General features: G+C 37.0%; 1 protein-coding gene across 1 annotated transcript; it reads left to right on the top strand.

Annotated features, from left to right (window-relative positions):
• Positions 1-4,994: 4,994 nt before the first annotated feature.
• SLC7A13 (solute carrier family 7 member 13) lies at positions 4,995-11,354 on the top strand. The gene is made up of 4 exons (XM_035546460.1): positions 4,995-5,718; positions 8,285-8,416; positions 9,999-10,363; positions 11,109-11,354. Exons 1-4 carry the CDS (start codon positions 4,995-4,997, stop codon positions 11,352-11,354), a joined length of 1,467 nt encoding a protein of 488 aa, XP_035402353.1.
• The last annotated feature ends 2,535 nt before the right edge of the window (positions 11,355-13,889 follow it).

Here is a 13,889-nt window from a genome sequence, read left to right as displayed (position 1 = left end):
AGTTAATGCAGCTGTTTGTTCCTGGGATGAGTCTTTTCTCATCTCTCACTATATATTATAAGAGAAGCCCAAGAAAGTTTATAGACACTTGATTTTTGAATGGCTGCATATGAATAGTTAAGGGCTATTCTTGGCCATACTCACCAGCCAGTAATTACAAATACCTTTTGCTGCAAAAAAACACACTGTACTTTTCTTCACACTTTAGAACCCAGTAGAGAGTGTTTATAGTAGGTGAACACCTACATATTGATATTGATATATTGATATTTTGACAAACTGTGGAAATCCTTTAGAGAAATACACTTCATGGTTAGTGTAAACATTTGTATTAGATGAAAGCACAAACATGGTATCGTGCGACAAAACTGTGACTTTTCCCATGTTTTTTGATTTGTCATTAACTAACTGTTATGTGGGGTTTCTTTCTTAATTAGTAGCAAAAATAGAATATTATGTATGTCAGTAGAAAAAATAGTTTCATAAGTCTTTCAGTAAAAGGCAAATATATAAAAATTTTGGTAGATAGCAGGAAAAAATAATCTTGCTAAGGCAGTAGATTATGTGCCTGAAGGTGCAATCCCATTTTCTAAAGAAAACAGTCATAAAATCATAGAATCATAAAATATCTGGGCTGGAAGGGATCTGCAAGGATCATCAAGTCCAACCCCTGGGTCCCCAAAAGGCTACCCAAGATAAATAAATAAATAAAAACAGATCATGCGTTTGAGAGCATTGTCCAAATGCTTCTTGAACTCTGGCAGGGTCAATGCTGTGACCACTGCCCTGGGGAGCCTGTCCCAGTGCCCGACCACCCTCTGGGTGCAGAACCTTTCCCTAACACCCAGCCTGACCCTCCCCTGTCCCAGCTCCATGCCGTTCCCTCGGGTCCTGTCGCTGTCCCCAGAGAGCAGAGCTCAGCGCCTGCCCCTCCGCTCCCCTCATGAGGGAGCTGCAGGCCGCCATGAGGCCTCCCCTCAGCCTGCTCTGCTCTGGGCTGAGCAAACCAAGGGACCTCAGACTCTCCTCATACGTCTTGCCCTCTAGACCCCTCACCATCTTCATTGCCTTCCTTTGGACACTCTCTAACAGTTTTATATCTTTCTTATATTGTGGCACCCAAAACTGCACACAGTACTCAAACTCACAGTTTGTGAATACATCATGGGGTCCTGTTCAGCAGTGGTAAACCGACTTCTATCTAATATGACTTGCTTGGATAGCTGTTGAACTCCTTCCAGAAGGCAAGACAAAGAAAACTACTTTAAAATGACATGTTTCCCACAAAAGGTGAGCTAAGGAAGAGTAGAAAAGAAGGAAGGATATAAATAATATTTGTCACTCATATTAAATATGACATGTCCTTTGCTGACATATGCCAAGAAAAATTAACTATGTTTATTTATTGATTTATTTTCGCTAGAAACTCACTTCAGGTTTTGCTTTGTTCTTTTGCTTCTTTATCCTTGCTGTGTCAATGTCAGCAACAGCAAGCTTCTTCAGGGAAAACACAGAAGAACATTTATTGAAAGTTTGCAAGACAAATTAGCTTCTAATTTTTCCTCTATCTTCTCCCCTTACAGGATTTTGGATGATGCAGAACTAAGTCAATACAATGCTGGAAGTGCTGAGAAATTAATTGAAAGGGAAGTAAATAAATATTTTAATATCTTGTGTTGTTTAGACAGATAGGCTTCTTTCTTGTCCATCTAATCGGTGAGTGGATCATAAGAAAGACTTAGTGAGTACACATGGAAAATTATTGCAAGAACATTTAGGACTCCTTATTCAAGTACATTGAAATTCAGTTAATTACAATTAGGAGATAATGCATATCTGTCCAGGCAGCCAAAATGTTCTTCCATAACTTTTCGGTATTGGTTTCTTTCTTAAATCTGCAGAACCTACAGTGATTAAAAGAGATCAGTCATGATAAGCACTGACATTCATGACAGTGAAAACCTTGACATTGAAGGCTAAAGGCATTTGGAAAGTCAGAAAATTAAAAGGGAAAATCCTCAGTACCAGAAGTAGAAATGAACAGTTGAAGTTTCAGGATCAATCTTAAGTGTTTTATAGCACTCTCTTGACCTCATTTTACTGTCAAAGAGAACTCAGTAGTTGGCACTCACAAGAAATGTGGTTGTTCCCTGTTGAGTATAAAAATTGCAGTACTAAGGCATTTTATTTTGATGATGATATAACCTTTCAGCCTGCTCCAAGTGTCAGGGGAATCTCAGTCTTGTCTTACAAACACGTCTAGGTTATTTTAATAATTTATATTTGCCTTATATTCAGCAGTTGAGTCTTTGTATGTCTCCGAAATGAGTGTAACCAGGTATCTGATACATAGATGTGTGTGAAGCAGCAGATGCTGACATAAAAGACCTTGAAATAATCATATAGATAGTGGCAATTTATCCTCTCAGCCAGAGGAAGATGTTGGACATGTTACAGAAAACCTTGAAAGTGAATATTTATGATGTGCTTCACAAGACTCTGCCCTTTTATAGTGGAGAAAAAAAAAAAAAAAAAGAAAAAAAAAAGGAAAAAAGCAGTTTGGCTGAAGACTATCTGTTGTTGTATAACCAGCTGTGTTTCAGTGAATTCTTCCCTACTAATGCTCACATGAATATACTGTTTCCAGAACTTCAGATTTTGTTGGATTCGTAGAAATGTTCTTATTATCTCTGCTCTTACTTACCTTCTCCTATTCTGGCAACAAAACGAAAAACGTACTTTGCATAAATCTCAAAAGCATTCCACTGAAAGTCTAGAAACATTTATCTGAGGTAGACAGAAAGCACACACAAGAAAGTAATAATCTCAGTGGGGTTTTCTGAAATCAGTCAGCTTTGTAAGAAGTAAAAAATCCTTATTAATCTGCTTCTTGGGGAGATTTTGGAAATGCCTCTATTATACCAGAAATTAACATACTTTAGCACAAACAGTGTAACAGTTGCATCTGTACTTTAAGCTGCTATTTAATATATTTATATATTTGTTTTTACAATAGTAATCTAAATCCAGCTGTATGTGGCATCACCCACAAAATAAAGAGTTTGAAGATTACTGGGAATCAAAAAATGTGTATTCATTCACAGAGAAGGAAGATCAGAAAAGGCACTGAAATAAAACAGTTATAGGAATTTATATGTTTTAGCCTTCTAAAACATTTTTCACACTTAATTTCCAGTTCCTGAATAGTGATGAATAAATGGTTTGAATTACTACAAATTATTCATAGCACATGTTAAATGCATATATGAATTTAAATATATGTTGCAATTTATAAATTGAGTAAATTTAAAATATATGCAAATTTTTCTAACTAGAATTTTTGTAGTCTGTATGATGACTTTTTTCAAAGGTGAAAATATAATGGGTGGTGCAGTGATTTGCAGAAGATGGAAGAATTGTTTTGTTTAAGTGCTATTCTGACCTGTGGATTCTGTCACTGACTATGCTGTTTCTTTGTGATGATGGACACGCACTTTAACCAAGCTTTTCAGTGTTGCTCACCAAGGTGGCATTTAGTTGCCTAAAGCAGGTGGCTAATGCCACTTTAGATGCCCAGCATAGCCTCTAGCTGCCACTCCAGAAGGGCGTGAATATCCTCTAGATCTTGTGTCATGTTCATCATATTCCCATATCTGTTTTAGCTAAAGATCTTATACATGATGGAATATTAAATAAACCTAATCTTTCAGAAACATTTTTTTTATATGTGACTGAAGGTCCAGCTGTTCAGGACCAATCTGAACCATTGTCTCTTTCAAGATGGGCCATGTCAAAGCCATGTTTTGTTCACCGTGTTACTGAGCTTTGACGATTTGGACAAAACTAATTCTGCAACTTGACTGGCAAAAAGTAAGACCTTTGCAGCTTGTAGTTTTGGTACTGTTCCTTAACAGCCCTAAAGGTATGCGCTGAACTTATTTCTCAGTTTCCTTCTTTCTTCCTATTTTTCTCTACATCTTCTGAAAAGAATAAATATGTTTTTCTTGGGGAAATATCTATGACAATGGTCCACCCACATCCAATCAAAGAGAAACTCCTTCTCCATAGTATGAACATAAAATATGCCGAAGAAATGCATAGAAAAATGCATTTCTAAGCAGAAATGCTTAAAAAAATCAATGGCCACACCTTAAAAGGCACACACCAAAATAGTGGGAGTTTTCAACCTTCATCTTTTTATTCCACAGCCCCCATATATACTATGGAAATGAAAACACGGCCCCCCACCCTTGTAGTAGTGCTTGAAGATTAGTAACTGCTTTATGAAGTACTTGCATAGTACTATAATAATGAATACTCTAGAAAAACTAGGAATAAACTGATAATGCTCTTTCTAGAGCAGTGTTTAATAAGTGAAGTATAAACAAGCTTTGGTATACACAGTGACTGATAGGGATTTGGCAAAACATACTGGTATTCACTACTGATCGCTGTTCATTTTATATACTGACTGTAGGAAAATACACCTGCCTATTCAACTCATATCTGCATCACTGTCCATAGCATAAAGAGGGCTGATTTTTTATTTTTGTGCTGTCATGCCATTCCCCTTTCCCTAGGTCTACTGCAGAGGTGACATTTCCCCACCTCACACAGTTGTCTCTGAAGACATGTAAATAATATGGAAATCCTTTGATGAAAATCAGCAGAGAAATGAAAAGCATCTCCTATGTATTATTTGTTATGCCAATTTCCTAAAAACTATCCCCGGACCTTAATAATTTCTGAAGTACATATTAAACCAACATGTCCATGATTTGCCAGCATTCCTTTAAGCATCTGGTTAATCATCTTCATACACAAGACATCCAAACCCAAAGTATGCTCTCCTTTCTGAATGATTAAGCCAGGCTTCCCATAACATTTCACTGTCAAGTAGGGCCATGACAATGAGTTAACAGCAAAGTGAAAGGAAAATACATATAATCTAGCCTCTCAGGTCATAGAATCTGCTGTGAAAAATAAGAAAAAAAATGGGAAAAGGAAAGAGTGATGATGCCAAAAAGGTGAAAAGAAAAGGAAACACCAAGATGCAACTCAAAAGAAATATAGGTTATTTTGACGGAGTAAGTTTTATTATAGGATCAATAGTAGGGGCAGGGATCTTTGTGTCTCCCACAGGGGTGTTAAAGCATTCTCTGCTTAATGTCGGCGTTGCACTAGTGATCTGGACTGCTTCTGGACTGGTTTCTCTGATGGGTTCTCTCTGCTACGCAGAGCTGGGCACTGCTCTGCCGTTTTCTGGAGGGGAATACAGCCACATTAAAAGAGGCCTTGGATCCCTGCCTGCCTTTGTGTTCATCTGGACGTCGGTGTTCACCAAGCCAGCATCAAACGCTGCTCGAGCCTTGCTGTTTGCTGAATATGCCACCCAGCCCTTCTACGGCATTTGCCCTGCACCAGAAGTGCTGAAGAAATGCTTGGCCTTGGCCGTTCTCTGGTCCCTGGGGATCCTGAATGGCCGCAGCGTCAAAATGGCTGCCTGGGTGCAGACGGTTTTCACCCTGTTGAAGATGATGGCGTTGTCCGTAATTGCTGTCAGTGGCATAGTTCTCCTCGTCAGCGGGAGAAAGGAGACCCTGGCCAGGTTTGAGGACATGTTCAACTCAGAGATGCCCAATGTGTCACAGATCGCCGAAGCCTTTTTCCAAGGACTGTATGCATACGGTGGTTGGTGGTCCCTCAACTACATGGCAGGTATATAACTCTTTTTCTTTAGAATTTATTCTTCAGTAGCAATTTTTAACATTCCTCAGCTAGTATTAGAAGAACTCGTATCTCCTTCAAGGCAAGAGGGTCTGTAAAGATACACATTTTATGGTGCAAACTATGCACCAGTCCTGTGTTTGATGGGGCTGGTAAAAGGCATTGTTCTTCTGTATGGAAGTTCCTTTCCTCTTGTACAGTCTCCAGAATCAAATTGGCATTTAAAAATGCCTACAAGAGAAATTTAGGAGGTTTACTTAAAATCTCATGTGTCAAAAGAGTTTTTCATGCTTTAAAAAAATAAATTTTGAGTTTCTTGGTGTCAGTGCATTTTTAGAAAATGATGCTTACATAGTGCCAATCTATTTGTGCACTAAGGACCAAATACAAAAAGGTGACTGATGATCAACTAACATGTATTTAAACATCTATACCTTCTCTCAGATTGTCCAGTTGATTTGTACATGAACAAATTCATATTAAATTGTATTAAATTATAGCAATTTTAAGGGATATATAGGATAGCCCATCCATGATAATTCCTTGGGGAAATACAGTTTTGCACAGAAGGTGAAGAAGAATGTATGGAAAACAGTATAAATCCTTTCATATAACTTAGATTCAATTTTAAATGTTTAAAATCTTTTGGAATATTCATTTACTTATTCTCTTCAATATCTGATGATATGTAACAGTAATAAACAGAGCAGTTTTTCATGAAAGCTGGATAATGCTCAAGATATTAGTTATGCAATTCACAATGAGTTAGATGAATAGTGTGTTATAGTATCATCAGATTTACAGAATTAAGTTGTAAGCAAATGGATGGAGTGGTTATATCTTTAACCTTATTCATCCATTGACCTCTACCACATGTAAAACATTAAATAGACCCAATGTGTGAAACATATAACACAAAGTTCAATGGTGAGAACAGTGTGAAAATTGGGTTAATGTTTAAAAAAAATGACAGTTATTATTACAATCCAGCAATTCCTGCATCGAGAATATGCTGTAATAAAAAAGGTAATAAAAATCAGAAAATAAGATTTTGAAATCTTATGATTTTCTTAAAGGCAAGCATTTAGCTTTGTAAGCCCAATAAAAACCAAAATCTTTCATATAAGTCCTATTTTCTGAGCAGTTACCAGTAGTAATAAATACAATACACTAATAATAAATACAATACACTAGGCAGCACAGCTGTTTAGACAGATGTAACTATGCATTTGTCCTCTCCTAAACTGAATTTCCTGTTCTTCAGCAATAACTTTCATTCCTGTGAGCTTCTGCTAAAGAATCAGGTGCCAGCTGGATGGCAGAACTGTAACTAGCAACAAAACAAGTGGAAAGATAAATTCAAAATGGCAATTTGGGTGATTGTCCCCGTCTGTGCTCAAAATTATCAAGTGCATTTCCTCCATTTTAAATAAATCCCAAATTAATCTCCAGTAGACTGTATCTGCATTTCCCTGTTGTTCTCAATCAGTCCCTCTGGTCTGTGCACTGCATCCTGAAATGAGGTAGGGTCAAAGCTGATGATCTGGGCAGGAGGCTGAGATAGTATTTGGGGGAGTAAAAATATTCTTCCTCCTATGCAGAGTTCATGTAAGTCGTACTCTAATTTGACTTTTCGCTTGGTGAGTTACCTGTTCATAAAGCTCAGGAAGTCTTTTGTAATGCTGAGGGAAGTAGGAACAGGAGAGGAAGGGAAAGGGTGAAGGAGTGGAAGAGAAGAAATAACCCTTTTTTTCCCCAAGCCTCTTTGACCAAGGTGAGGATGAGTTATTAGGGTTCTGGAAATCAACTCCATCTTTTCTGGGATTATCACAGTTAGGAATGTGTGCCAGCACCTCAGTTGTTCAGATATCAAATTTGGAGTTTTTTCTTAAGTATGTAAGAGTAGTTTTAAGCTAAGATACCAGGCTTAGCACTAAACTATTTTTCTCCACCAGACTGGCCACGGAAATGGTAATTACAGCAGAATCCAGCTGGAAATGGCCCTGTTTTAAAGCCACTGCACTACTGCATATCTGTCAATACCTTCAGTCTTTGCTGTTGTATTTTCTGTATATCCCGATGTAAGAGCAAAGAAATGTTTTGGGTAGGAATAGGAAAATACACTCAAAAAATTTTGCATCAGGACTCATGAAATGATGAAAGAATAAATAACTGATTTTACCGTCTCACATTCAATCTTCTGATTTAAAAATATGGCTACTTGAAATTTTCTTAACAAATTGATATTCTGAAGTACAGTTATATATTTGTTTAACCAAATCAGACAAAATTTATCAGTCCTTTTGTCATTTTTTATCATTCTGTCAAGAGTCTATCGCTCCCTTTTTTCCAAGATACTTGATAGCTTAAAAAAAAATTAAAAGGTTAAAAATATTTTATTTAGGCTTCTTTGATGATAAACTATTTCAAAAGCACTGCAGGAGCTCACAAGCAGTGTAGTTTAGGAGTCATGAATAGGGTTGGAGCTCCAACCTAGAAATTGCTTGCTTTATTATTATTATTTTTCTTTTTTCTTTTTTTTATTTGTATTTTTCAGAAGAGATGAAAAACCCTAGCAGAAATATCCCCTTAACTGTGATGACTGCTGTTCCTGCAGTAATTGTGTTTTATTTACTGGTGAACATCTCATATCTGACTGTCCTCACACCGAAAGAAATTGTCTCCTCAGGTATGAGTTTGATATTTTTGTCAAAAAGGTGTCGTCCATTAGCAGACCCATTTGATATCAATGTACTGGGTTACTTGTCTTCACCTAACTTCACAGTCAGGAAGGGAAGTGTGGGTTTCAGTCTAAGTTTTAATAGAGAATTCTTGTTTAATTTTACTGTAAGGCACAAGTTGGACTGAATTCAGACATGATATTAGGTGTTGAAAATATTTGCTTACACCTGCACTGGCTAAAAGGAAGTCAGAAGTGCATTGAAACCTGGAAAATCAAGTGAAGATTGGGTGTCTGTTTAATATAGGTAGGGACTTTGTTTTCCTGTAGTTTTAATCCTCTCTCCTCCTTCCTTCCCTATCTCATGGTGTCTATGGCTGAAGTTCTTACTATTTAGGATATAGACAAGTCATCTGTCAAAGTAACCTGTTGTGATAAATAATATAGAACTGGCAATAGCCATTTGGGGTTGAAGAAGTGTTATTAATGGTAAGTATTCTAATTCCTTAGGAGACCCTACAAAAGTCCACCTTCTGTAAAGCTTCTCTCAGATGCTGTACCAGTAAACTGTGCATAAAAAGGGCTGAGAGGAATTGTATTTCTCCTTGATTGTCCAAACAGCACCTTTTAAATCTCACCCTAATTAGACAGCTGTCAGACCTTACCTCTAGGAGTGACAAAGAACGTAATTTGTTTTGATGTTCTTTTTATTTTTTTAATTTTTAATTTTATTTTTTTTTGTGTGAAAGCAGCTCAATAACATAAATGGAAGCAGTGTAGCTGTCACTCAGCAACCCCATGTTGTCACTCAGCCCACGATCAGGCTATCTGCTGGTAGAGACGCGTACATTTGCAAATCCATTCTGGAATGAAAGCAGCAGCAAACACCAGAACCTCACTGAGCAGCAGCTGCCCTGCTGGCATGAGCAGTTCCTAATGTACCACAGGGGAGCTGTGCTAATTTACGTCAGCTGAGGAGATAACCTTAAAATTATATCTCTCATTTCAAGCTTTGCTATGTATTGCTGCAGTTCTTATTCATTCACTACATTTTTTTTGTTTTATTTTGTTTTCCCCTACTCTGATGACTTTTTATGCTGTGCGGATCACTGCAAGACCTATATTCCTCATGGCATTTTGTTAGAGGCCTGTACACACATTTGTGTTGGCAGTGTCCTCGTTACAATAGGTCATGTCACCACTGTGGTCGTGCAGGGGACTAATACCTTCATTTTCTTTCTCCAGACGACCCTGCCCATGCATGCACATTTGTGATTCGTAATGGTGAGACACAGTTGTACCGCTTGCTGCCACTGGGAGTCCGTCCTTTGGGAGTGGGCCACCACAGCTTCACCCAGCCTTCGGTGGTGGGCAGCAGTCCTCCTTGCTCTCACCCACCTCATGCAAATTTTTAGCTCCTGAGTAAAAAACCCATAGAATTAGATTAGTCCCATCCAATTGTTGCAACTAATGCCAGGCATTTGTGATAAATAATAGATATTTCATGCATTTTAAGTTTCCTTTCTGTTGAGTCTGTCAGTAATTCAGAGCATGGTACCTACACCACTACTGATGCTTTGTTTTCTTGCAGTTGCTGTGGCAGTAACTTGGGCTGATCGAGTGATTCCCTCTGTTGCCTGGATCATTCCTCTCTCTGTTGCTGTCTCAATATTTGGTGCCCTCAACAGCAGCATGTTCACATTAGGTCGATTAAGCTACGCTGGAAGTCAGGCGGGACATTTACCTGTTTTAATCTCCATGCTCAGTGTCCACACTTGTACACCAGCTCCAGCCATGATTTTTTCAACCACCATTGCATCCATTTTTATAATCCCCTCTGACCTTCTTATGTTAACAAATTACTTTGGATTTTCTGCCTGGCTTATGATTGGATTGACTTGTGCAAGCCTGATTGTACTTCGATACCGGGAACCTAATCTACATCGACCATACAAAGTAATTGGAAATAAGTTATAAAATATTCTTACGGCTTTTTAAAGTCATGGGTAGTGTGCGAAAGTTATGAACAAGTGCAAGACAAAAGTTGATAATCACTACAAAAATGCAAATTGTAATCTTGATGTTTAGAGCCTTATTCATGATCCAGAACAAGTCTGCTTCACACTGAAGAGGGAAAAGGAAAAAACAGATGGTCCTTGTCCCAGAGATACACCTGAAAACAAGGAATGGATATATGCATAATGGGGAACAAGGAACAGGATACTGTGTGAGCATGTAGCAGTGACAGGAGCCATGTGGAATCCAGGCTGGCAGTTCATGGTTGATAAGACCTTGGTCTACCCTCATCTTTCCTGACACAACCACAGTCATTATGGCTAGGTTTGATTTCATCTCAGTCTAGCTGTCAGAAAGCTGGGTTGGAGGCTTATGTTAATCATCAAGGCTTCTTCTAGGCACCCAACCCTGAATTTATTGTAGGTGCCCGTAATATCAGAAATAGGTGAATGTCTTTCAGGTGCTGCCTATCTCTTCTTCATGACAAGAGAGGGACCCTGAACAAGTGTTGTAGACAATTTGAGGTCAGATAAGTCAGATATGTCTCATCCTGGGTGAGATTTCCACAGCATGAGAAGTGGTATTATAGTGTTGCAAGGAATGCCTTATTCCTCCTAGGAATGATGCATGAAATCACAGTTGTTCAGTTTATTTCCTAAAACATTTTTTTTTCTTTCTCTTGCAGGTGTTTCTACCAGTTCCATTTATGATGGTGGCAATGTCATTCTTCTTAGTTTTAGCTCCTATAGTTTGGTCTCCAAACCTGCAATATGTTTATGCTTTCTTGTTTATGCTGGGGAGTTTTATTGTTTATCTTCCCTTTGTACATTTTAAAATGCATTTTGCATTTCTGGATAAAATTACTTGCCACTTACAGCTACTGCTGGAAGTTTCTCCTGCTGATGGATCTGCAGAGAGCAAACATGAATAATGGCAAATGTTTAATCCCAGTGCAACTGACAGCCAATAGAGGATTTTCTTTATCTGAGATTGTAGGTCACAAATAGATGTTAGGTGTGATACATAGGCATGCATGTGCTTGCATGTGTGTATACACATATACTTGCATATACATATATTGTACATACATACATACAAATGTATGTATATACACGTATATATACGTATATGCATGTGAATATAAACATCTAGCTTCATGACTTTGTGTGTGTATATAATTGTGTGTGTATATACATGCATATATGTAGATATACATATTTAATAGGTGCGAAGAATCTCTTTTAAAAAAAATGGTAAAATCTGTAAAATGCTCCATCTTGCTCCTGAAGGCAACCATTAAAGTTGCATATGTAATTTAAATAACAGAAATAAAGCTAAATTACAGCACCAATTCTTACCAATATTATCACAAATAAATAAATGCATAGTTGTCAGCATCATTATATAATACATTTTTGGTCTCCAAAGTAAGTTGTCTGGATTATTTCTACTTAATAGTTTGTGTATTAGAACTTCTGTTTTTAAAGGCTTTATACTTCTGTTATCTGCTAACTTTTTTGTCTGAATTTATTTTTAATAAAAAAGCTTTGAAGAACATTGTAAAATTGACTGAGACTTCTTTTTAATACCAAGAAAACTGCATATGGTGTGCCTTGGCTATTTTAGACCAATACACAGAAATGCAGGGTGAAATCATAGTAAGCATCAAATAAGGAATTAAACAAGAATTATTTATATTTTTTGTCACACCAATAAAATTCAAGATATCTAAATTACTTTACTAGATTGTTTAATTAAGCGTTAATACCTTTTTTTTCCTTTACTTCCTTTGCTGTGTTACTGAGAGATGAAAGTTTTTTGTCCTCCTCCCCACCGTTTTTCTTTTTTATGAAAACAAGATAAAGTACTGACTTTTTAAATTTTTTATTTTTATTTTTCTAATGTTGAGAATTGGGCCACATTAAGTCCACTGAATATTTAGGCTTAAAAAACCCATAACCAGTAGACAGGAAACATCACGTACTTAAGTGGTTAATCTATTAATACATGTTGTTGTTTTTATAATTATGATAGGATTACATGTTTAAAGTGGGTTTTCACATCTGTCTATGTAATCCTCACCAGTACAACCAGTAGATGGCTCCAGACCAACATCTCTCTTACACAGGTATATTCTGGTTCTCTGGATTTTGTATTAGTGAGAGCAAAAGTTTTATAGTTGAATAGAATAGAAATTTTATAGTAGAACAGAAAAATCCTTGCTAGAAGATTTAATTCTATGATATATCAAAAATGTAGAGGTCAGCATGATAGATTAGAACTTTAGACAGAGCTACTCAGAGTATGGGGTACCCATCAGTAATGCTGGGATCCATTTGAAGGCTTAGGAGGATTTGACGTTACATAAGAAGAGGCCCCGAAATGAAGACAAGTACAAGAAGCATGTGGTTCTTCTTACAGTGGGTGATGTACCCAGAATGGCAGTCTGGGGTAAAAAATGGTCCTTTTAAAATGCTGTAGGAAGAGAAGCCCATGCAAGTGAGAAGTGAAGTGAATAAGCTGAGCTGGAGGCTGGATCCTGCCGAAAACAAGAGAGGAATCAGTTTAATTTCACATAATAGAGCCATCAGAAAAGCATTTATCTTGCTATTTTAATTAAAAACACACACACACACACACAACAACAACAACACAAGAATAGATACATTTTTACAGAGTATTTTAAGAACCGAATTCTAGTAAGTATGAAAAAAAGGAAAGAATTTACTGTGACTAAAGCATCAGCCAGGGATTTGTAGAGGAAGATTTGGTGCCTTGCAATGCAACTGATTTTCAACTGACCTTGATCAAGTTACCTATTTAAACCCATGTTTTAATATGTAAATAAAATTGGAAGTCATAAAGAAAAAATGTGGATAGTACAATAATATTCCATTGAGGACCACATGGCCTAAATTGAGGACTTGATTTTTCATAGTGATTAATATGTTCAAAGTACATATAGTATCCTTGAATTAGGTCCCAAGAATAGTAAAAAAGGAAAGGACAAATCTGTGAAATGTTAAAATACAACTATAAGTTTTGAAATTTCACCAAATCAGGCTGCAAGGATTTATGATGGGGTATAGAAAATAAGAAACACAGAATTGGTAACTTTTTATTTTTTTTTTTCTTCCCAATTTTCAGTTCAATAATTTCAATGTGTTTTGGGAATTTTATGCTGAGAGAGAAGATCAAATTCTTCTGAGCAATATTAAAACACCTCAATCCAGCAACCTGTCTGCAAGTGCTACCTCATTCACAATACTAATTACATTCCTACAACAAATGAGGGATTGGGTTCCTCAGGTCTTCTTCAACACAAACCACTCATTCCCTTATCTGAGTGAGATGGAGGTCTTCTGAAAAATAACCCTCTCATTAAATGTTCTACTGTTTGGAAAAGGATGGAGCCAAGCTGAATTAACTTTATGAAAGCAACCTCTGATACGGTATTTCATATCTT

This window comes from Cygnus atratus, chromosome 2 (genome assembly GCF_013377495.2).
Source record: "Cygnus atratus isolate AKBS03 ecotype Queensland, Australia chromosome 2, CAtr_DNAZoo_HiC_assembly, whole genome shotgun sequence".
Classification (NCBI taxonomy): Eukaryota; Metazoa; Chordata; class Aves; order Anseriformes; family Anatidae; genus Cygnus; species Cygnus atratus.
This window is presented reverse-complemented; position numbering and strand designations above follow the sequence as displayed.